The 22,201-nt window shown below is 38.1% G+C and overlaps 1 protein-coding gene across 2 annotated transcripts in view; it reads right to left on the reverse strand.

The window, feature by feature from the left end:
• Positions 1–21,370, reverse strand: part of bpgm (2,3-bisphosphoglycerate mutase) — a 59,959-nt gene extending 38,589 nt beyond the window's left edge. The window contains exons 1-3 of one of the 2 annotated variants that reach the window (XM_028804826.2): positions 21,078–21,370; positions 5,871–5,934; positions 4,378–5,028 (exon numbers count right to left, since the gene is read on the reverse strand). In XM_028804826.2, the coding sequence (XP_028660659.1) occupies positions 4,378–4,978 (601 nt within the window). In that variant the 5' untranslated portion in view covers positions 4,979–5,028; positions 5,871–5,934; positions 21,078–21,370. Of the gene's footprint in view, positions 1–4,377; positions 5,105–5,870; positions 5,935–21,077 lie in introns of those variants that run through there. The other variant, XM_051920370.1, reaches the window with a different exon arrangement.
• Positions 21,371–22,201: the final 831 nt, after the last annotated feature.

Below are 22,201 nucleotides of genomic sequence, written 5' to 3' on the forward strand. Positions count from 1 at the left end.
CTTGTACCTTTTGTGAAAGTGTTTAACAAAACAAGTGCACTTTTATTAAGAATATAACCGAGGAAAAAAATTGTAGGCATGGTACAATGGTAAGAACGGCTCTTATTATTAATAATCTACAATAAAAACATACATTTGATTTATGTCTGTAACAGCGGTTGTAAACTTATAGTACTTGTTAAAGTTAGGCTTTTTTTTTTCAGTTTTATTCTCTCACTGACATTCACGCTCCCACAACCCCTGATCGGACACCGTTTTCAGATAATGATTTGGTATACAAACAAACTTGTTTGGTTTTTTTCCCTCTGGCATTTGCCCGAGAATACCAGAATTGGCAGCTTTTTCACAGATCAAAGCAAGTTCCACATGTGAATGATGTGCAAAAGTCTGAAGATGACATGGTGAATGTTATGCAGCGTGCAACATCATCCCACATGACTGGTTTGGCAATGGGTCAGGTACAGTGATAAAATCCTCAGAGCCACTGTCAGACCTTATGCTGGTGCAGTGGGCCCAGAGGTCCTCCGGGTCCAAGACAATGCCCTGCCTCTTGTAGCCAGCGTGTGTAGACAGTTCCTGGATGACAAAGGCATTGATGCCACTGACTGGCCTACACATTCCCCAGACCTGAATCAAACTGAGAACCTCTGGGCTCCCCCCCAGGACACCACCTGCCATCTCATCAGGAGCATGCTCAGACGTTGTCTGGAGCGCATATAGGCACATGGGAGCCATATGCACTACTGAGTCACATTATGGGTTGCCGTGATGAAATTCACACAAGTTGGATCAGCCTATTAATTCAATTTTTGACTTTGATTTTCAGTGATTTTCAGTTGAATCCAACTTTCAATGGGTTGATGATTTTGGTTTCCACTGACTGTTGTTACATCATTTTGTTCTCAACAAATTACACAATATTACTCAGTAAAGATTTTCCACTTGAATATTTATTCATCAAGATCTGATGTGTAATTTAAGAGTCCCTGTAAATTTTTTTCACCATTTTTTATATATTTTTTGCATATTTCACCAAGAGTAACTAGATTGTATTTTTTCATACTTCTTCTATTCCCGTATTTAGCAGTAACTTATAAATGTATCATATGAATCAAAAATTCATTACCCAGTCCTTGCCTAACCTATGCTTCTACCAGTATTACATAAATGACTCACATTTTAAAATAACACGCATGCATATTATATGTGAAGAAAGAAGCCACTGCCATCAGGGAATATTGTTGCCATGAAGGGTTGTTCATGGTCTATAATAATCTTTAGGTAGATGGTACGTGTCAAAGTCACATTCACATGAATGCCAGGACCCAAGGCATCAAACTGCTTCAGCTTGCCTTCTTCCCAAGGTGTACCCTGCTGCATTTGTTCCCCAAGTGATCAATGCACACACACCTTACCCCTGGCTGTCCACATGATCCAAAAGATAATGTGATTTTCCAGAAAAAAGCCACCTTCTTTGATTGGCCCATGGCCCAGTTCTGATGCTTGCGTGACAACTGCTAGTGGTAGTAGATGGAGTCAGCAAAGGCACTCTGACCACTCTATAGATAGGCAGCCCCATACACAGCAAACTGCGATGCACTGTGTTTTGAAACCCTTCTATTGTAGCCAGAATTACATTTTTCAGCAATGCATGCTCTTTTTGGGATCAGACCAAATGGGCTAGGACTGCTCACTTGCACCATAATACATCCTACATCTTGGTAGGTACTATTAATGTTACTCACTTCACCTGTCAGTAGTTTTAATGTTGTGGATGATTGGTGTATATTATTTAAAACAAAAATAAAAAAAAGGACTACATAAAAATGAAATTAAGAATTCAAATGCAATGAAGGGTTTTGGAATCTGTGTAGCTTGGATTAGGAAGTGAACCTACAATGATCCTTTTATCCTGTTGTGTTGTGATTGACAGGGTTGCAACCTCTAACGATATATCCCAACTGGGAACATCCTGACAAGATGAATAAACACAACATTTTTGGAAAATAAAACAGCGCGAGGAAAACAGCCCAAATTTAAAATGAAAATCTAAAAGAAGAATTAAAAAGAGATAAAGGATTCCATTAAATTAATCTATATACCACACAAGTCAGTTATTTTCTAACACACTTAGTCCTGAACAGGGTTGCATGGGTCTGCTGAAGCCTATCCCAGCTAGCATAAGGTGCAAGGCAGGACCAAACCCTGTAAAGGGTGTTAGTTCATTGCAGGGTATACACACACACACACACACACACACACACACACACACACACACACACACACACACCCCTGCCCGCCCAACCACACACTAGGACCAATTTAGGATCACCAATTCACCTAACCTTGTAAAGATGCTCATGTAACCTGTGTATGTGTGCTAGGCCATCAATTATGTTGTCTGTTAGGCTTTTCTCTGAATTACTATCTTGCTCTTCTTTATTTATTTATTTGGTATAGTACAATGGTATATACTGTATACCCTGCCGTTCTTTCTTAAACTCTGAAGTGCCTCGAGCATGGGAAAAGCGCTATCTAAATAAAATGTATTATTATTACCTGCATGTCTTTGGACTGTGGGAGGAAACCAATGCAAACACAGGGTGAACATGCAAACTCCACACCAGGAGGACCTAGGATGCGAACCCTGGTCTCCTTAATGTGAGGGAGCAGTGCTACTACTATGCCACTATTCCACCCCATATATTGGAATATGGAACATGCTAATTGTCAGGTTTTACAAGTTATGTGAAATATGATTTTTTTTATTTTGAATTAATACATGCATATAAAAGACTGGACTTTTATTACTTATCTTCCATAATTTATGCTTAACATTATTCCTAATAATGTTCACCACAATCCAAAACCATTTTCAAAAGTAACTTCAAATGCTGTATACTGTTACTCCATTTAACACAATATGCAAAGAGTACTGCGATTAAAAACATTTATGTCTGAAATACAAGAGACATGTGATAAGCTGTTCACTCCTGCTTTTAGTTAAAAGGCAAAACTGCAGCTTAGTTTATTAAATCACTAAACATGCATGTAAGTTATCTCTTTTGTGCACATGATTGCCAAACTATATGACGTAGGTTAAGTAAACGGTTTTCTGTATTGAAAAAAAGATAAAACAACGGTGTCTGATTATGTGACCAAACATTTTACAGGAACAGACCAAGTTATTTAAATATTTTAAGAAACAGGGCAGCTTGGCACCTGTTCTATGCCAAACTCTACAATATATAGTATTAAACATATTATTAGCTTATTAGCTTTTAATATTTATTAATAACAAAATATTCTGCATTGCCCGATTCTGGTCATTCTGCTTTATACCATGAAAAGAATAAAAATGTCATATATAATTTTATTTGCGTTTCTCCCAGTGTCTGTGTGGGTTTCCTCCCACAGTCCAAAGACATGCAGGTTAGGTGCATTGGTGATCCGAAATTGTCCCTAGTGTGTGCGTGTGTGTGTGTGTAAGTGTGTCCTGTGGTGGGTTGGCGCCCTGCCCGGGATTTGTTCCTGCCTTGTGCTGGCTGGGATTGGCTCCAGCAGACCCCCATGACCCTGTGTTAGGATACAGCGGGAAATGGATGGATATTAGTAAGTAAAATAGCTGATTGAGATGATATTTCATAAATAACAGTGGCTCTATAATAGTTTTATCTTCATTTGGCAATAGTAAGGTAGTATTGATCAGTTAACATAATTTAGAAATATGCTATGAAACGTAACTTGTAATTACAATGAATATCACCAAACTATATGGGCCAATGTAATTACTCAAAATATGATCATAGTTCTAATCTTTATGTTCAATGGAAAGACTAAGACACCTTCCAAGAAGTTAAATCTCTCCTGCAAGAGAGAAGGCAGGCAACTGAAAAAAACTTCGTTTTAAGGTGGATTGCATTAGTAGGACAAGCAGATCTAAATAGCTTTACTTTAATTTAAAATTACTGTTAGCTCTACTGGGCAGATTTTTCATACTGCTTTCTAGCAACTGTTGTGATTTGCTACAGTCTTTCCTGCAATTCTTATATCCTGTGCTAATTAATATATGGTATTTATAAACACAGTTGATGATGCAAGCACACATTCTTTGTATATTAATTTCTTTTTATTTTGTCTAATACTACTAAACCCTTATACTACTAGATGAACCATTCGCTAGTCTGAGTAAGTTACTTTGGTCCAGTTACCTTTAATCATCTACTGGATACACTGGTATCACAAGAAAAGTACTTACTTTTTTAATGCATTTTTTTGGGAGGTAAAGGAATATTATTTAGTACACCAAACCAATAAGCAGTGTATTTCCGTCTATGGATTTTAATTTCTCAGATTAAAAATACTGTATCACCATACCTTCCAAGTGCTTTAGTAGAGCCCTGCTGCTGTTTCCATGTGCAGAAATGAGTACTCTCCTGCCTTCCTTAATCTTTGGTACAATGATGTCTTCCCAGTATGGTAAAAGCCTTTCAAGTACTTCTTTCAAGCTCTCTGTTCGGGGTAGTTCATCCTTGGCAATATCACAGGTGTTATACCTACGATCATTGTAGATTTCAAAAAAGTAGGGATGTGACTCATCAATTGGTGGAGGCATGACACCATAGCTTCGTCTCCAGATTTTTACCTGCTCTTCTCCATGATTCAAAGCCATTTCTGCCCTATTAAGACCAATCAGAGCTCCATAGTGACGTTCATTTAGCCTCCAGGATTTCTCAATTGGAACCCATTCCTGTCCCATTGCCTCCAGCACAAGCCAGGCTGTCTGAATAGAGCGACTTAGGATAGAGGTGAATACTATGTCAAATTCATATCCCAGTTCTTTTAATAATTTACCACAATCCAGAGCCTCTTTAACACCATCACTGCTCAATTTTTGATCCACCCAGCTGCAAAATCTATTTTCTTTGTTCCAGGCTCCCTCACCATGTCGCAGGAGAACAAGTGCGTACTTGGACATAATGAGACAATGGTCAGTTCAGCACATCGGAATTCCTGAAGGCACTGTATCTGTTTAAAAAGACAGAATGACACAAACGTTTCTAACAACTTAACAGCATGACCTACACAAATCTTTTACAACCCTCACAGCAATGACTAAAATAGTATGGTGTAATTCAATGCTAAATGCAGGCTCGTTCTAAAAGTTTAGCTGAGACAGCCAGTGCAGCTGAGGTTAAGTTCAAATATCTGTTCACTTATAAATCCTATATACATCAGCTGACAGGGGAAAAAAAAAAACACAACAGAAGTTTACTTTGACCAATGGCATACTTGACTTCATTCTTGCTTAGTTTATGTATTCATTTACCAAATTTCACTATAATTAGTTATACTTTGACTTTCCCAAAAACGTATTACCCTTCAGTATTTTTTAAAATAAAGAACTTAACATTTATGAGGAGTTTAATAAAACAGTACAAGTGATTGAATAGTTCTTGTTCCTCAAGAATATTTTGTCACCTTATCATCTTGCAGTTCAAAATTCAACTACATAGTAGTAGTAGTATTGCCATGTGTACAAAGTACAGTGAAATTCTTACTTGCCTGTCACTGGTGCCATAATAAACAAGACTGTATTAAAACACATAACATGAGGGATGTATGCGAGAAAAACAGAGGTTCTTTAGCCTCTCCAACAAAACTGTCTTGACCTATGGCTAAGAGAGGACGTTCATCATGTGAAAAAAATCAAAAGAAACAAGCCCAGTCTCATCAACTGTTTTAGCTTCTGCCAACACCAATGACAAAGCTGAAAAAGTCTCAAGCTTCAATAAAAAAGTTACATGTTGATATTAAAATAGTCTTCCATTGTTAGCTAATTGCAACTGTCATAATGTTACATTACTTACCTTTTAATGGGGCAAGTTTTAGAAGGCAAATATCTTCAGAAATCCAAATCAGTTTTCAACGCACCTGAAAGCAAAGAAGAATATAAATCTTTGATACTCTGTCCTCTGGTAATAGGTCAAAATTGTCCTATATTAAGTCTGCAATTCTGTACAGTTTCTCTTGTTCCAAGTCATCCTTAAACATGTTTTTTTTAAGTTTTTATTAATATCAGAATCAATAAATATAGGGATCTATGAAAACAGTAATGTGAAAATAGTCTGAAAGGGGCAGATACCGAATTCACCTTAACAAGATAATTTGCCTTTCAGAATTTGTACCTAATAATTCACAATGAAGTGGGGACTCTTCTTCAAAAGCTAGGGGAACAAACACCTCGAAAGTGATGCAGCAAAATGGCAATCAACAATACCACATGTGTCTGCTGTTCCTCTAAGAATTCTGCTTAATTAAAATATTAGACTTCAATGCACAGTTGTGCTATCGCTGTGCTTTTTGTCCAATCATCAATGACTAGGGATACATGATCAGTCTGACTGACACCATCTATTGCTACTAGACATGATGACAATATATAGCAATTGATGCTGAAAGAGCTACCGGTTTCATACATGCAATATGTTTTTCCATTAAATTTATCGCTAGCAAGCTCCAAAAACATGCCTCTAACACACTCTTGTAATATCTCCACATTAGTTTTCTTGCCAAGTTAGTGAACAGCGGAGTATTGAACCACTATGACTGTTGTTGGGATATTACTGCACCAGGCCTCAGACTATGGCGACTAAATGAAAGTGTATTTCTTATGAAGATAGTGGCACCTCATCTTGTACAATTCAATGATAGTAACTGTTTTACTGCAGGTGAGATAGGGTGGCTAAGTAATCTGAAAATCTTTCTGCAGATTTTATTTTGCTGTCTTCCCCAGCCATCTGACCACATCATTGGATTTTGTCACTTACAACTTTATACAGTAAATACATCTTACCTTTGATGTAAAATGCATATCTTTCAAAACTACTGTTGTTGGCTTGAGTAACTGCTGCACAATGTCAGCCAAGAATCAGAATTATTAACTCTTACCATGTTTCCCCGAAAATAAGACCTACCCTGAAAATAAGCCCTAGCATGCTTTTTCAGTATGCTCGTGATATAAGCCCTTCTCCGAAAATAAACCCTAGTTACCATCCCATGCAGGTGCCTTTGGATGAGCGATCAATGCCTACTGCTACCGTATATACACAGATGAACAGGAAACAATACCAGTATTATGACCCCGCCCCCCCCCCCCCGACAAGATGAGTACAAGAAGAAAGAGCTATTCTGTAGAGTACAAGAAAGGAATTGTGGAGGAGTCCCAGGGCAAAAATCTTACTGCTTTCTGCAAAGAACAGAAGTTGGGTATTCAAATGCACTACGAGCAGGCTACACGGACAAGAGGTGCTCATTATAAGGAAAGCTCTATTGCTAGACATGAGAGATTGGGGCCAATTGTTCTAAAGGAAATGGAGTTGCAAGAAATTCATAAAGGAATTCGGGGTTTGGAGAGTTATCATGATGTTCCAGAAGATGATGTCATGACTGTATTTGAATAAATGTAGACTTTTGCTCAAGAATACTAGGAGGTTATGCCCCTGACTTGCTTCATTCGCCCACCCCCCAAGGGCACACTGCGCGCCAGCCACTTCGCGTCTTTGCCGCTTGCGTTGTTAAGGGGGGGCTGAACGCATGCTAAGGAGATGCGGTCGGATCAGCTGCTGTCTTACTGCTGCCGAGCTGCGGGTTCTGCTTGTCATGCTGCGTGTCGATCATTTAAAAGCCTGTGCAGCAGGTTTTGTCCTTTTGTCTCACTGCCTTGTCTTGCGGGTCGTTAAAGTGTCTCAAAGAAAATTATGTATCGTCTCCTTCCGAGGTTTTTTTTATAATAGAGAGAAATGTAGATTTTTGCTCATGGAAAAACAAGACGTCCCCTGAAAATAAGCCCTAGCGCGTCTTTTGGAGGAAAAATTAATATAAGACCATGTCTTATTTTCAGGGAAACACGGTACTAACTTTTTAATTTAAACTGGCCTGTCTAAAGTAAGGGATTCAAATTTCTGTGTCAGTCTTTCATGCAAAGTTAAGGATGTGACTGGTCTACTTCTTTACCATAACTGGAGATCTGTTGCCGATGACAGTACAATGAATTAAGGATGCTAATTCACATTGAGAAAGCCAGTGGGTTAAAGTTATAAGTCTACTGGTTGTCTGTAAAGTAAGAATAAAAATCAACCAGTTCCAATTCTAGAGTTCTTCTTCTTTCGGCTGTTCCCATTAGGGGTCGCCACAGCGGATCATCTTCTTCCTTCAATATTCTGTATTCTATAAAGTGATTCTCCCAACAGAAAAAAAAATTCAGACTTTGAGACCTTAATTGTAAGTATGTGAATAAAATGTTTAAACATTTAGCCAGTTTGAAGATGAAAAACATTTAGAAAATTACAAAAATGTTAGAATCTAAGCCCTAGCCCTTCCCCCATCACAAGGAACTTCACAGAGAAAATAATTTCAATATAATCTCCTTGTCACGCTGCATATGAATAAGCACACTGAAATCAAGTATTATAAATAGCAAAGCAACCAATGTCAGACCAGGTAAAATGAGTTACAGAATCCTTCCCTGTCAGTCCTAATTCCACGCAGTCTGATGAAGTGAAGAAGAAAACTTTTGAATAAAATAAGTGTGCCTACGCTGGCACCTTTTGTAATGCAGGCATTAAAGTAACTGTGAGGTAACAGGTAGCATGCAAACAAGGCAGAAAGAAAGCTTGAGATAGTAAACACACTAAGAAAAGAAGTGTCAAAACTTTATTAGTTGCACAACACAATATTATAACAAGTAAATGCATAATGCATTATAACAAGTGAATGCATAATGCATATTTGAAATTGGAAAGCCCAATGTTTAAGCATCAACCAAGTACATAATCATAAAACATTAAATAACTATCCTAGCCTTCCTGTACTCTGTATAAATACACAAAAAACACACTAAATATTAAACATGCAATTTTTTGCATGTTGTTGCAATTTGGAATTAACTTCAGACTTCTGTGTAAATGTGTACACATTTCAGATTATGTATAGTAAACATTTACCAAAGGTCTTGGATCTTAATACTCCCTGCTTTTTTGGATTCATCACATTAAGAGTCAAAGTCAGCTTTGATTTGCAAACATAAGCAGCTCGCTCAGCACCTGAAGACCAAATTATTTATTTATAAGACCAGATTGTTGCAAATTTATAATTCTAGCTATATAGTGTGCAACTGCAAGCAATTTATGCACAGAAAAAGGACAGAATAAAATGCAGGCTGAAAAGACAATACATACTGCAGATACTAAATGACTTTAAAACATTTTATAAAACGGTTTCATAAAGAAAAGTTGTTCACACCACTCCAGATACTCCTTTTTACTGTAACATAATATTACATTACTGTCTCTAATGCTTGACACAGAAGGACATTTAACACCAAGTAAGAAAGTGGATTACAAGACAGCTTGAATTAATAACATATACAGACATGGCAATAGTAATAATTCCCCCTATCATATTTCTTCACATATGACTAATATAATACAACAACTGTACATTTGTTTTGCACACTATCCAGGGTTAGGTCCTAACAAAAGAAAAGCAAACACAAAACAAGGAATTTGGAGCTTGTGCAGAAATAGGTAAAATTAAAATCTTACCTGTAATTAAAAATCAGATCTGAAATGCAAACATTACTAACACATTTTTTCATTCAATCTTGCCGTATTCCACATTATTTTGTAATATAGTAACTTTTAATTTAAAAAAAAAAAAAAAAAAACTAATAAAAGGAATGAACATATACTATGCAAAAATATCTATCAAATTTTTAAAAGACCATGACGCTGTGGAATTTTGATTGGCAATACTCACTCATTCTACTGCACACTTTTTTCCAGGCCAAATTTTAACAAAAACAGGTACATACTAACTAATCAGATGTGGATAGTCCCTGTCCTTTGAGGCATGGTCAACAACTTTAATGATATCCCTAACAAATAGTGTATTGTTACTACTTTCTACAACCCTAGGTAAAAGAAAACCTTAAAGCATCCTTCAAAACCACTTCATCAGATATATTTGTTCGTTACTGAGGCCAGCCCTCTGTGGATCTGGTCCCTGTACTTGTGTAGTAAGACCAATGTTTGGGTCCTTGGCCTCTTCCTGAATTCATTTAAAGTGGACATGCCTGCCTTGCTGTCAGAACAGGAACCGTATTTTTTCATTAAAGTATGGAATTAGTTTGTTTACTTTGCTAGATATACAAATGAAGTTTTCAGGGAGGCCTTGGGTTAACTAGTGTTTTGTTTTGTTTGAATGGGAAGTTAAGAAATTATTCATAGCCGAGTAGTTGTGAAGATCTGTGGTAACATCCATTCATCCATTTCCAAAAAACCTGCTTTATGCCAAGCAGAATTGTGGGGAAGCTGGTTCCTATCCCAGCAGTCACAGGGCACAAGGCAGGAACAATCCCTGGAGAGAGTGCCACTTCATCACAGGGTGAACAAACACACACACAGCACTGCCAATTTAGCACGGTCAATCCACCTAATCTGCTTGTGTTTGGACTATCAAAGGAAACTGGAGAACCCAGGGAACAACTATGCGGACACGGAGATGCAAACATCACACAGGGAGGACCCAAGATGTAAATCCTGGTCTCCTTACTGTTAGAAAGCATCCTGTAGTAACATGAGGTCCACATATTTTAACATGCACTGATATTTGTCACGAAACATGATGAACACCTTGAAAAATAACATTTTAAATTTCAGTTTCTTTTACTTTTATTCGGCACAATGTAGGAAAAGACGATAAATTCACTGGCAAACCTGGCACATGTGTACATCTATTGTAACGGATTGGACAAACAGTATGTATACACATACATACATATACACATTTACATACATACATATACGTACATATATAATTTTTATAGACAGACACAGAGAGTGAGCACACAGCCAAGTCAACAGCCGATTTCAAAATGTTCCCCACATCAACCATGCGCAGAGTATTTGAGCCAGCAGCGGTCAAGCAATCCCTGCCTGTATTAACAGAGTTCTGGTGCGCAGCGCAGTTGAGGGGTGGTCGGAGTCTCAAAAGCTCACTTATATATAAATATAAATATACATAAGCATACACGCACGTATATTGCATACAGAGTATATACTTTCTACATGTAGGCATCGCTCATCTAGGAGACCGTACCGTTCTTGTGAACATTTGTAACTTAGTTTCCTATGCAAACTGGAACTTGCACTGAATATATCCATTAATGGAAATATTGGCAAAAATGCATAATGCTTTATTACCTGTTTTACAGAAAAGCATTTCATGCTTATTCATCCATCCATCCATCCATTTCCCAACCCGCTGAATCCGAACACAGGGTCATGGGGGTCTGCTGGAGCCAATCCCAGCCAACACAGGGCACAAGGCAGGAACCAATCCCGGGCAGGGTGCCAACTCACCGCAGTGCTTATTCATAAAATGGAAAAAATTCAATTGAAATGAATAATGCATTGGCGGCACGGTGGCGCAGTGGTAGCGTTGCTGCCTTGCAGTAAGGAGACCTGGGTTCACTTCCTGGGTCCTCCCTGCATGGAGTTTGCATGTTCTCCCCGTGTCTGCGTGGGTTTCCTCTGGGTGCTCCAGTTTCCTCCCACAGTCCAAAGACATGCAGGTTAGGGTTAGGGTTAAATTGTCCCTAGTGTGTGCCTGGTGTGTGGGTGTGTGTGTGTGCCCTGTGGTGGGCTACCACCCTGCCTGGGGTTTGTTCCTGCCTTGTGCCTTGTGCTGGCTGGGATTGGCTCCAGCAGACCCCCCGTGACCCTGTGTTGGGATATTGCGGGTTGGACAATGACTGACTGAATCATGTGTATGTACAGTACAGTATGTTGACTTAAGGCTTAGGCATCCTACAGTTTTTGATAATGACAAAGTATCTAATACAGTTGTAAATGGTATTTTTTTATATACACACATAGTTAGAATTTAACAGGACAGCATTTCATTTCAGAATCATACGAATCCCAGCTTTCCTCTTTTTCATTTATTTTTTTTAGCTCTGCTAATACATTAAAAAATATTACCAATAAAAATTGTTTCGTCAACCACATGCTTTGCAAAGTAATCAAGTGCTTGGATATCTCAGCGGCATATCCCTTTACTTTTCTGTCTGTCTCTCTGACCTGGATAATGGCTTACAATCTTGAAGGCTGTATGCAAGCCACAATGATGTTCTCTCAATCTCACTGCTGCATTAAGTATCTCTGTACAGAATGCATGAGCACAAGTCTATTAACAATCTCAAAACTATTGTACCATACCCATTTACATTATTTGTTATTGGCTGAAATGTTGTTTACATTAACAGCTAATCAAACATCAACAGTCCATTACTGTTTCCTACATTTGGTGTTTTAACATTACTCACTTCAACCACTTCTAGCTTGCTATTTTTCCATCCCAAAGCTGCTGTATCTTGTTATCTGTTCGACTCAAGTATGGTGTGGCTGACTCCCTCTTTAATAAGTCCATCAGTTAAATAAGTATGCCATCAAATAACCTCATCGGGCCTTAATCTTTTAAGTATTTTTGCCTCTAGTATCTGGTTATGCTCCTTCAAGCTTTATGCAAAGCAGCAATGTTTACACTACATTTAGTGTATATACTATATACTGTATATAGCTTTGTTTACACTAATATAGTATCTTTAACCTTTCCAGCATGAAAATAACTTTTAACACAAACACACATACTGTATATCACTTTACCTGTCTTTTCTCCAACTGGAAAAATAAATGAAATGTAACCAACTATATCTCAAATGTAAGTAAAGGTTCTGTCAAATAATAAATAAATAATAAATACACACACATATATTATATATATTTTAATTAGAGTCCCAATTAAACATTCCCCTATTTAGCATTTTCCATATTTAACATTTTTTTATTCCTTTGTTGATCATAATGAAGAAGCTCTTGTCTGAACAACTGCTAGTCTTTTAAGGCTAAGTTCAAACCACAGCTCAAAGCAACACTACTGTATCCTGTCTGATTTTTTTGTTTGATTGATTACAGTTAATTCTGTGAGTGATCCAAATCTGTACAAGCTCATATCTAATAACTATCCTGAATGTGTCCCATATGGACAAAAGGAATAAAAAAACTGACAGAGTGCAACTTATAGACAAGATGCTGGTTGCTGCACTAATCCACATCATTTCAGTGCCAAACATCTATAACTTAGTCAGCTCATGATGGCAAAAAAGAGAAACAGAAAATGAAAAACAATAGCAGTTGCTTTGGGCGCAGTTGTTACAACTGTTTCTGTACCTAAAAACCCTCTGGACAACACAGGAACCAGGACTGGTGGGAGAGAGATGTTGAGGTTTTGTCTGCAAATTAAGTGAATATAAAAGCAGGGTAAATCCTTTCTAAAACATTGTGAATAATGTCATGTTTTTGCTGATCACACTTTAAAATTTCAGATGGTGTCACATGAATGAAACTGGAATTAAGCGGCAGTATGAACTTAGACTTATTTTATTAAAAAAAAAAATCAAATGCAAGGTTTCACAATTGCACCACAGTTGTAAACGTAACCTTCTAGGAACAATCCTGGACATAGTTTTATACAGGAGACAAAAACTGCTTACAGTATCATTACTGATTTTAAAACAGAAACAGCTAATATTGATCAAGACTGATGCATGATTTAACACACTTCACCAGTTATTATGGATGAACTCCATCGATGCTGGGAACTTGGTAAAAACTCAGATAGCGCAGAGTTTATGTTTTATATCCAAATTTCAAATGAATGTATCTACTTTACCTTACTATTTTCTATTGTGCTGTAATGTAATCTTTGTGCAATATAATATAAAAATGTGCAATATAAAAGATGGAATCCTTTATGATCTATGACAATAAGTCAAAATGTGCCTATAATGTGTTCATTAAAACCTTCACAAATGCAATCTTATTTTCAACACACTCTTGTCTGAATTTTACATGTCTTCTCTTCAAGAAACAAATGTTTTCATCAAAATAGCAAGGCACATATACGCTTCACTGATGAAACCACAATTGCAGGCAATAAATAAAAAATAATTAATAAATAATCAGTTTCCAAAATATAAGAAATCCAAATAAAGTGAAAATCATGTGCAAATACACTCAATATAACCATCATAATTTTTTTTATTTTTGACAAGACCTGTTCACATCAGACTACTCAAATCTGAACTGTTCCACCAGCCACACTTATGAGATCTTAAAAACACACCATAAAGTTTAAAACATTTCCATCAAATTATAAACTTCAGACATGATTTTATGTGTAACTGCATAAAAGCGAGTCAGTCTCCAATTTGCTCAGAGAACAGGCTTAATTAATTGGGGCAAGGACTCAACAAAGTATTGTGCTGAAATACTGGCCCATTTTGGCTTCTGAATATTTCAGACTTTTTGAACACTAGCCAGAAATAATACTACTCCCTGAACACCCTGCTCAATCTCATCACACAGATGCAAATAACACCAGTCACTGCATTAAGCTGAATTTACGATCATAATCTAAAACCATTCATTAACTTAGTAAAGTTTTGCTTAAAGTATTATTCTATTAATAAAGTCAATTTGCAGATGGGTAATGTGTGAACTGCTGCCAAGAAGGTGTATACATAACATTGTTCTGCTTGTATCTAAAGACCCAATGTGTGTTGAAGAAACATCCAACACCTATTGATACAAGTATTTGAGGTGTCAGAATTTCCGATATCAATACAGAGTATTTTTGTACAGAGCACAGGAATTTGTTTTCAAATGACGGTATTGTTTTAGAATGGCTAATATTAATTGGTCAGTCTGTATCTAAATTAAAATAATAAAGACAGCATAAATGTCACCATAACAAATTTATTACACAATACATATTAATAAAATAAATCTGTCATGTCATTTTGTAACCCACTTAATTCAGACTAGGGTCGTCATGGAGCCAGAGCATATCCCAGCTAACACAAAGCGCAAGACTGGAACAAACCCTGGACAGGGTGCCCATCCATCACAGGGTGAAGACACACAAACACACACATGCTATGGCTGATTTAGCATCGCCAATTAACCTAAACCGCAAATCTTTGGACTGCAGGAGGAAACTGATGTAGACACAGTGAGAGCATGCAAACTCCAGCAAAAGGGGACTCAAGTTGCAAACCTTGGTCTCCTTACTACAAGGCAGCAGCACTACCACTGCTCCACTGTGCCACCCTGAAAGAACATACAAATGTAATAAAGATAATATGAACTTTTATGGTTTCATAAAGATTTGGTTATTTGTTTAATACATGTAAAACAGGCAATCAACTTCACAAAAGCACTAAAACTGATCCCCTTAGAACATTAACATTAAAAAAAAAAAAAACATATTCCCACATTTGCATTTCAATTATATAGAAAGATTTTGTCATATTAACTTTACTTTTGGTTAAGTTTAAAATTTGTATTTAGAGAAAGTAACATTAACATTTTTACACTTAATCCTATTTTGCCTCTGCAGGTGAAAAGCAGGAACGATCGATCCCTGGACAGCCCATCACAGGGTAAACACACACACACACACTATATATATTATATATATAGCCAATTTACCATTGCCAGTCCACCAAACCTGCTTGTCTTTGGACTGTAGAAGGAGACAGGAGGACAATATAATTTAAACAAAATTAAGGAAAATCATATTCTATTACACTAAATGTTGCTACTAATGCAATTAAAAATACTTTTAAATCCACTAAAGTTGCAAAATATTTCATATTTTTTATTAACATTTGCTCAGGCACTTATTATTTGGAAAGAAAAACTAGTTTCAGTGAGTTTTCATCTTCAAATTAGGCATAGCTATTAAGTATTTCGCATAGTGTTAGACTACAGTATTTAACATTCTGGTATTGGTTATATTGTCCAATGCATTTAATTAGGGGGAAAAAAAAAAAAAAAAAAAAAAAAAAAAAAACACAGGCAGAATTTGTGACAAAATTCTCCGATATTTATGCTTTACACAATTAAGTCTCCTCCATTATGTTAACAACTAGCTTTACGTTTTTTACGTTTCATAAGTATTACAGAGAGGTAAACAGCAAAATGTTAAACTCAACTAAAAAGTTTTCAGTAAACTCCCATCTACATAACCCTGCTAGCAGCAGAGTTACCTGGATAATGTCTCATGGCTCTTTGAGCTATCCCTTATCTGGCACTGGTTGCAGCTAAATCACCATGACCCACATTTGCATCCTTCTGATGTTTTTCCCCACATCTTTCTGTTGGTCTGCATGTGGGCTTTTCAAATGTTTAAATAGGATGCTTATTTTGCCACTGTACTACTCCTTCATTCTCACAAATATTGCATTGGGCGGCTGTATTCTTTGCCACCTGTGAAACGCAGCAGCATACAACATTATGCATTCAGTCAGCCATTGTCGTACAGTCAGCACTTACTGTATACAAGGTGCGTAGTTTTATGGCATTCATGTGTCACAGTGTGTCTGCTCATTTCAATATGTGAGAGCATAAAGTGTGTTATTAATTTCTATATCTTTGCAAGAACCTTACTACCGGATCTTACAGAAAAAAATAGTAAATATTTTTTAATGGTACTCAATACCAAATGAAAACAGTTTGAGCAAAATATTGATTACTATAGTATCGATGTGCCCATCCCCACTCACAATAGTATGTAAAAGTGGGAAAATTAGAGCAGTGGTCTAACTCTGCAGCATTCAGTGTTTGTTTATATACTTTAACCAACTGGAACCACACCAGCTTACTTTCCTGTGAAAGGAACTGACTTTGGTTTGCTTGTTGGTTATGTCATAAGAAGGTACTAAAATGACATTTTTCCACTAACCACAGAATAAGGACAATAACTTGGTTCCATGTGCTTTTCCATTACAAATAAGAACATTAAAGAACGCCTTATAATGCAGTTATTATTTATATACATCTAACAAACAAAATTCAATAAAAAGGTACTGTATATGTCTTGGGTTTTTAACTTGAATAATTCTGATGATATGAAACATCTGTGTCCATGATTTCGACTTCTTGTGAGGGTTGCTAACTGTGACCATGCTCCAAAAACTTTAGTCTTTAACGGGTATGGCATCCTAGTTCTTTCAGCATTTGGAAAATAAAGGTCTTTGGCTTTTCCTACAATTTAATTTGTTCTGCTTAGTTGGCACATTCCTCTCATTATTCAAGTTTTGAGCTTCCAAAATGATGGGCCAGCACCTCCATCTAAACTCATTTCAAATTACTCAATTTCTCACATAGGGTAAGGCATTCATTTGACTTCAATATTAAAGCTTTGTCACTTTTGCATTGTAATCTGTAAAAACTCCCTTAGTTTTACCCTCCAGCAACAACTACTGTCTGAAACAAGGAACAGGGTAATGGATAAGTTGCATTGTTATATCAGTGAGGCTATGATTATGCACGTTGCCGATTGCTGAATTAATTGGGAAACGTAGCCTTACAAACTGCTGAGCTAAAAAGAAGAATCAGGGTACTGATTCACTGGACAAATCAGTACATGACCTCGTGATTTTAAATAATGAGCTTGTGAAATAAACCTTTACTGTGCTGCATCACTGACTATAAAAAGAAAAACACAGCCAGTGTTCAGCCCACTGCATGTCTTGCAGGCGAGCTCAACACTTTCTATGCTCGTTTTGATGCAGCCAACAAAGAACAGGAGCTATATCCTCAAGGGGGCAGTGAGTCTGTCACTCTGATCCTTGAAACGTCTGACGTGAGAAGGTCCTTCAAGGAGATCAATCCTCGCAAAGCTCCGGGACCAGATGGCATCCCAGGCCATGCCCTCAGAGCGTGTGCTGACCAGCTAGCAAGTGTGTTCACCAACATCTTCAATCTCTCCCTGAGGCAGTCAGTGGTCCCCACTTCCTTCAAGGCATCCACCATCATTCCTGTCCCAAAGAAACCGGTGGTCTCCTGTCTGAATGACTATCGCCCGGTTGCACTGACATCGGTCATTATGAAGTGCTTCGAGCAACTGGTCAAAGGTTACATCTGCTCCTCCCTCCCCGACACGCTGGATCCTCTCCAATTTGCTTACAGAGCAAACAGATCTACAGAGGATGCCATTGCGTTAACAATAAACACTGCCCTCACCCACCTGGAAAGAGGAAATACATATGCAAGAATGCTGTTCATAGATTACAGCTCGGCATTCAACACCATCATCCCCTCAAAACTCGTCTTGAAGCTTGATGACCTTGGGTTGGGGACGACCATCTGCAGATGGATTTTCTCTTTCCTCACAAACAGGCCCCAGGTGGTGAGAGTCGGCAAACAAACGTCCTCTTCACTCATTTTAAACACAAGAGCGCCGCAGGGCTGTGTGCTTAGCCCCCTCTTGTTGCAAAACACGGCACAAACACCATCATCAAGTTTGCAGACGACACAACCATCATAGGCCTTATCACTGACAACGATGAGACGGCCTACAGAGAGGAGGTGCTGGCATTGAGTAATTGGTGCCTGGATAACAACTTGTCTCTTAACGTCAGCAAAACCAAGGAGATGATAGTGGACTATCGGAAACAACAAGGGAGAGAACACCAGGCCATCTACATCAGCGGCGTAGAAGTTGAAAGGGTTAACAGCTTCAAGTTCCTCGGAGTAAACATCACCGAGGATCTCTCGTGGACCCTTCACATAGACACTGTGGTTAAAGCTCGCCAGCGGCTCTACTTCCTGAGGAGGCTGAGGAAGTTTGGCATAAATGCCAACATCACCTCAAACTTTTACAGGAGTGTGGTCGAGAGTCTGCGGATGGGCTGCATTACCGTCTGGTATGGGAGCTGCTCTGCCAGCAGCCGGAAATCACTACAGAGAGTGGTGAAGGCAGCAGAGCACATCACGGGCAAGAGTCTTCCTGCCATTGAAGACATTTACCTCCATCTGTGCTTGCGTAAGACAAGCAGCATCATAAAGGACCACAGCCATCCAGCACGCCAGCTGTTATCCTTGTTACTGGCTGGCAGACGATACAGGAGTCTGGCTGCTCGGACTACAAGACTTAAGAACAGCTTTTACCACCAGGCCATTCGACTCCTCAACAGCAACACCTGAACACTTACATTACACCTACATTGCATTACATCTACATTGCAATACTCACACACAAACTGTACCTGCACACACTCTGAATACTGACTGGAACATGCATCTGCACTTTATGCAATATGGATCTGTACTCATAAAACATTATCTGTGCAATAACTGTCATTTGTACTTGCTGCTCATTGAACTCATATTGCTCTGTAACTTATTGCAAAAGGCACATATTTTATTTTATATGGCTTGTCTATTTTTAACTTGTAATTTTTATTTTTTTTTTAGGCTTATTAGATCTAGGCTGAGTGACCTGTTTTTCTCGTCATACACATTTCATTGTATGTTGACCCTGTGTTAACCTATATATGACAAATAAACCTAAACCTATGTTACCATTGCAATAAATCCGGAAGAACGAACTGTGATTTAAAATATCATGCAGACTAGCAACGTAGTTTTTAGTGAAAACTCAAAATCAATGACTTGAAAATCTTGTCAGCCTAGCACAAAATCGAATCATTGATCCAAAACGGCACACACCTCAGTAGTCAAACTACTGCACCGACGTAGGTCTACTTCGTTCAGCGGGTTTGCGATGACGACCCACATTTGAGTGCCTTGTAAAAATGTATTTTTAATCAAAGAGAGATAAGGGTCCCCATTCAAATGTCGCAATGTATAAAAGCGGGACCGTCCTAAAAAAAAAAAAAAAAAAAACCTGACTTCGAGTTACCCTGTTTTGTTTTGGATTCAACAGATTTTATTACAGATTAGTTTTAATAATATGCAAAAGTCCTATCCTGCATGTTAAGTCATTAAGGCGGACAACTTTTGCCCAAACAAATATTTTTCTACAATTTCCTGGCTGTACTCCACTCCAAATCTTTGCTATGATCAGGTAGCATCTTCACCTGTAAAGTCGCAAAAAAGTCAAATTCGTCTTAGTAAATGACAGTACACAAGTGAATATGAACACGACAATAATCTACTCAATACATTATAAATTCTAAATAATGTTAATCCAATAATACTGGCAAAACATTTCCAGCTATAACCAATAAGACAAGTGCGAAATTTAAGTTCATATTAATTATGTACAAATATCGAGAAGTATACCTGGAGAGTACATGGACTGCAAAAACTGCCCAAAAAGTTAGCAAAACGATATCTCTTGAAAGCAGCGTTACACTAAATTGGGGTGTGTGTATTTGTGTGCAAAAACCGGTGTCATCCTACATTTAAGGCAACGCATGTCGAAGCCTTTATCAGTCGAGCGCATATGCGGCTGCATGACTGATAAAAGCCGACTGATAAACATGAACGAAAAAACGAGCCGATACCTAATGTTTTCTAACTACACCATAAATAAACAACATGGCCTTAATTTCTAAAATCGACTTTTAAAATATTAACTGCTGCTAATGTCTTGAAATCAGACACATTAACAGAAAGGCCCAAAATGAACCTTCTTCGTAAAACCTGCTTTGAAAGCGCGCGAATGAAAAGTTTAAACGCGCTTTTAGGAAAAAGAAACTGGTTTGTGGTGACGCTGTTTTCAAGGACATGTGGGGGACTGCAGACGGTTGAGCCCGCTGCCAGACCGAGGAAAGAAGCAAGGAAGGAAGGAAGCAAGCGACCCCGAGTGCGATCACTGTCGCCTTGGTGCTGGCGGGTGCTGTATATGTAGCACTGCACAAACTGACACTGCGCACACCTCGGTCGATTTCCTTAATTTGCACCACGCGCAAGAAAAAAGAACACAGAATACATGCCAACATTATATTAGCGAGCAAATTAACAGCAGCAGATTTTAATTTGTACAGCGCGCCCCTTATGGTTTGTTAATGGCAGTTCCTTGCATCGTCCTCGCTAACGGCCCACGCACTGGCTAAGGCGGCTAACCATAAAATGTCGAAGGGGTAAAAACTGAGGTCTGTCATGTCACCGCATTTACAATACAATTTGCAAAATGCTTACCTCCGCTTGATTCTGGCAGGTGTCGTTTTCGGGTGTTTTATTTTGGTTCCAGGAAGACCTTACGCAGCAGGAATCCCCTCCCCCGACCCCGGCTCAGTATGCCGGCCGATTGACTAGCCAATCGCTAGCTATGTTCTGCGAGTGAAAGCGGAACTTCAAAAGCGGCGCCGACAATCAGGTATCCACCGATAACGAGCTGTCAGCGACTTCGGTCGATCGCATCTGTTTATATGTCGCTCAAACCCATCTTGTAGTTAGCACTCCGGCCTGTCACTCTGATTGGCTGCGAATAATTCCAATGTACTGTACTGTATAAAAATTATAAGCAGGTTGAACTGGAGCTTAACAGTTCAGTAATTAGATACCTGTCGTGAAAACATGCAACCATTGAAGAATCAACCGCCGGGTGTTGTTGATATACAGGGCAGAGCACACAGAAATTCCAGAACACAATGTACTTTAAAAAACTAATACATGAATAAATCCTGAACCCATAACTGCATGACATGTAAAACGCCTTGCATATCATCCTTAAAAGAGGACGCACTTCGCGTTACGATAAAACCCATCTCTTTACAAACTCGCTTAATCGAGTTACAGGGTTGCGCTGGACTGCATCGCAATGCTGGATCCAACCCTTTAAAAAGTCCTAAAGTGCACATATGCAGATTGGTGTATTCTTTCATGTATCTTCATTAATTTTAATGATGTGTTATTTCAGAAATCGAGGGTTTCATAGCTGAGGAGCTAAAATGTGCACTTGATTAAAAATGCCAGTGAAGTCACGGACTTCAAGTGTACTGTGGGCTTTGTAGTCATCTGCTCTTAATTACTCATTTGAAAATACATGGAACAAATCAACTCTACTGTAATATTAGACTTTAAGAATGTAAAAGAAAACAACAGTAATATTAGACTAAAGAAAATAAAAATAGTAATTTCTCCACTCTGTGGGTTTTCATTTTTAGAGTTGTTATTGTATTTATCAACAAATTTGTCAGGGTAGATATTACTGAATAATTGGGATACTGTAATGCATAATTCTATGTACTCTGCTGAAACAGTTATTATACAAAGTGTTAACACCACCTCAAGGTGCTTTGCTATTCACATACAGAACAAAT

The sequence above is a fragment of the Erpetoichthys calabaricus genome, chromosome 1 (assembly GCF_900747795.2).
Source record: "Erpetoichthys calabaricus chromosome 1, fErpCal1.3, whole genome shotgun sequence".
Taxonomy (NCBI): Eukaryota; Metazoa; Chordata; class Cladistia; order Polypteriformes; family Polypteridae; genus Erpetoichthys; species Erpetoichthys calabaricus.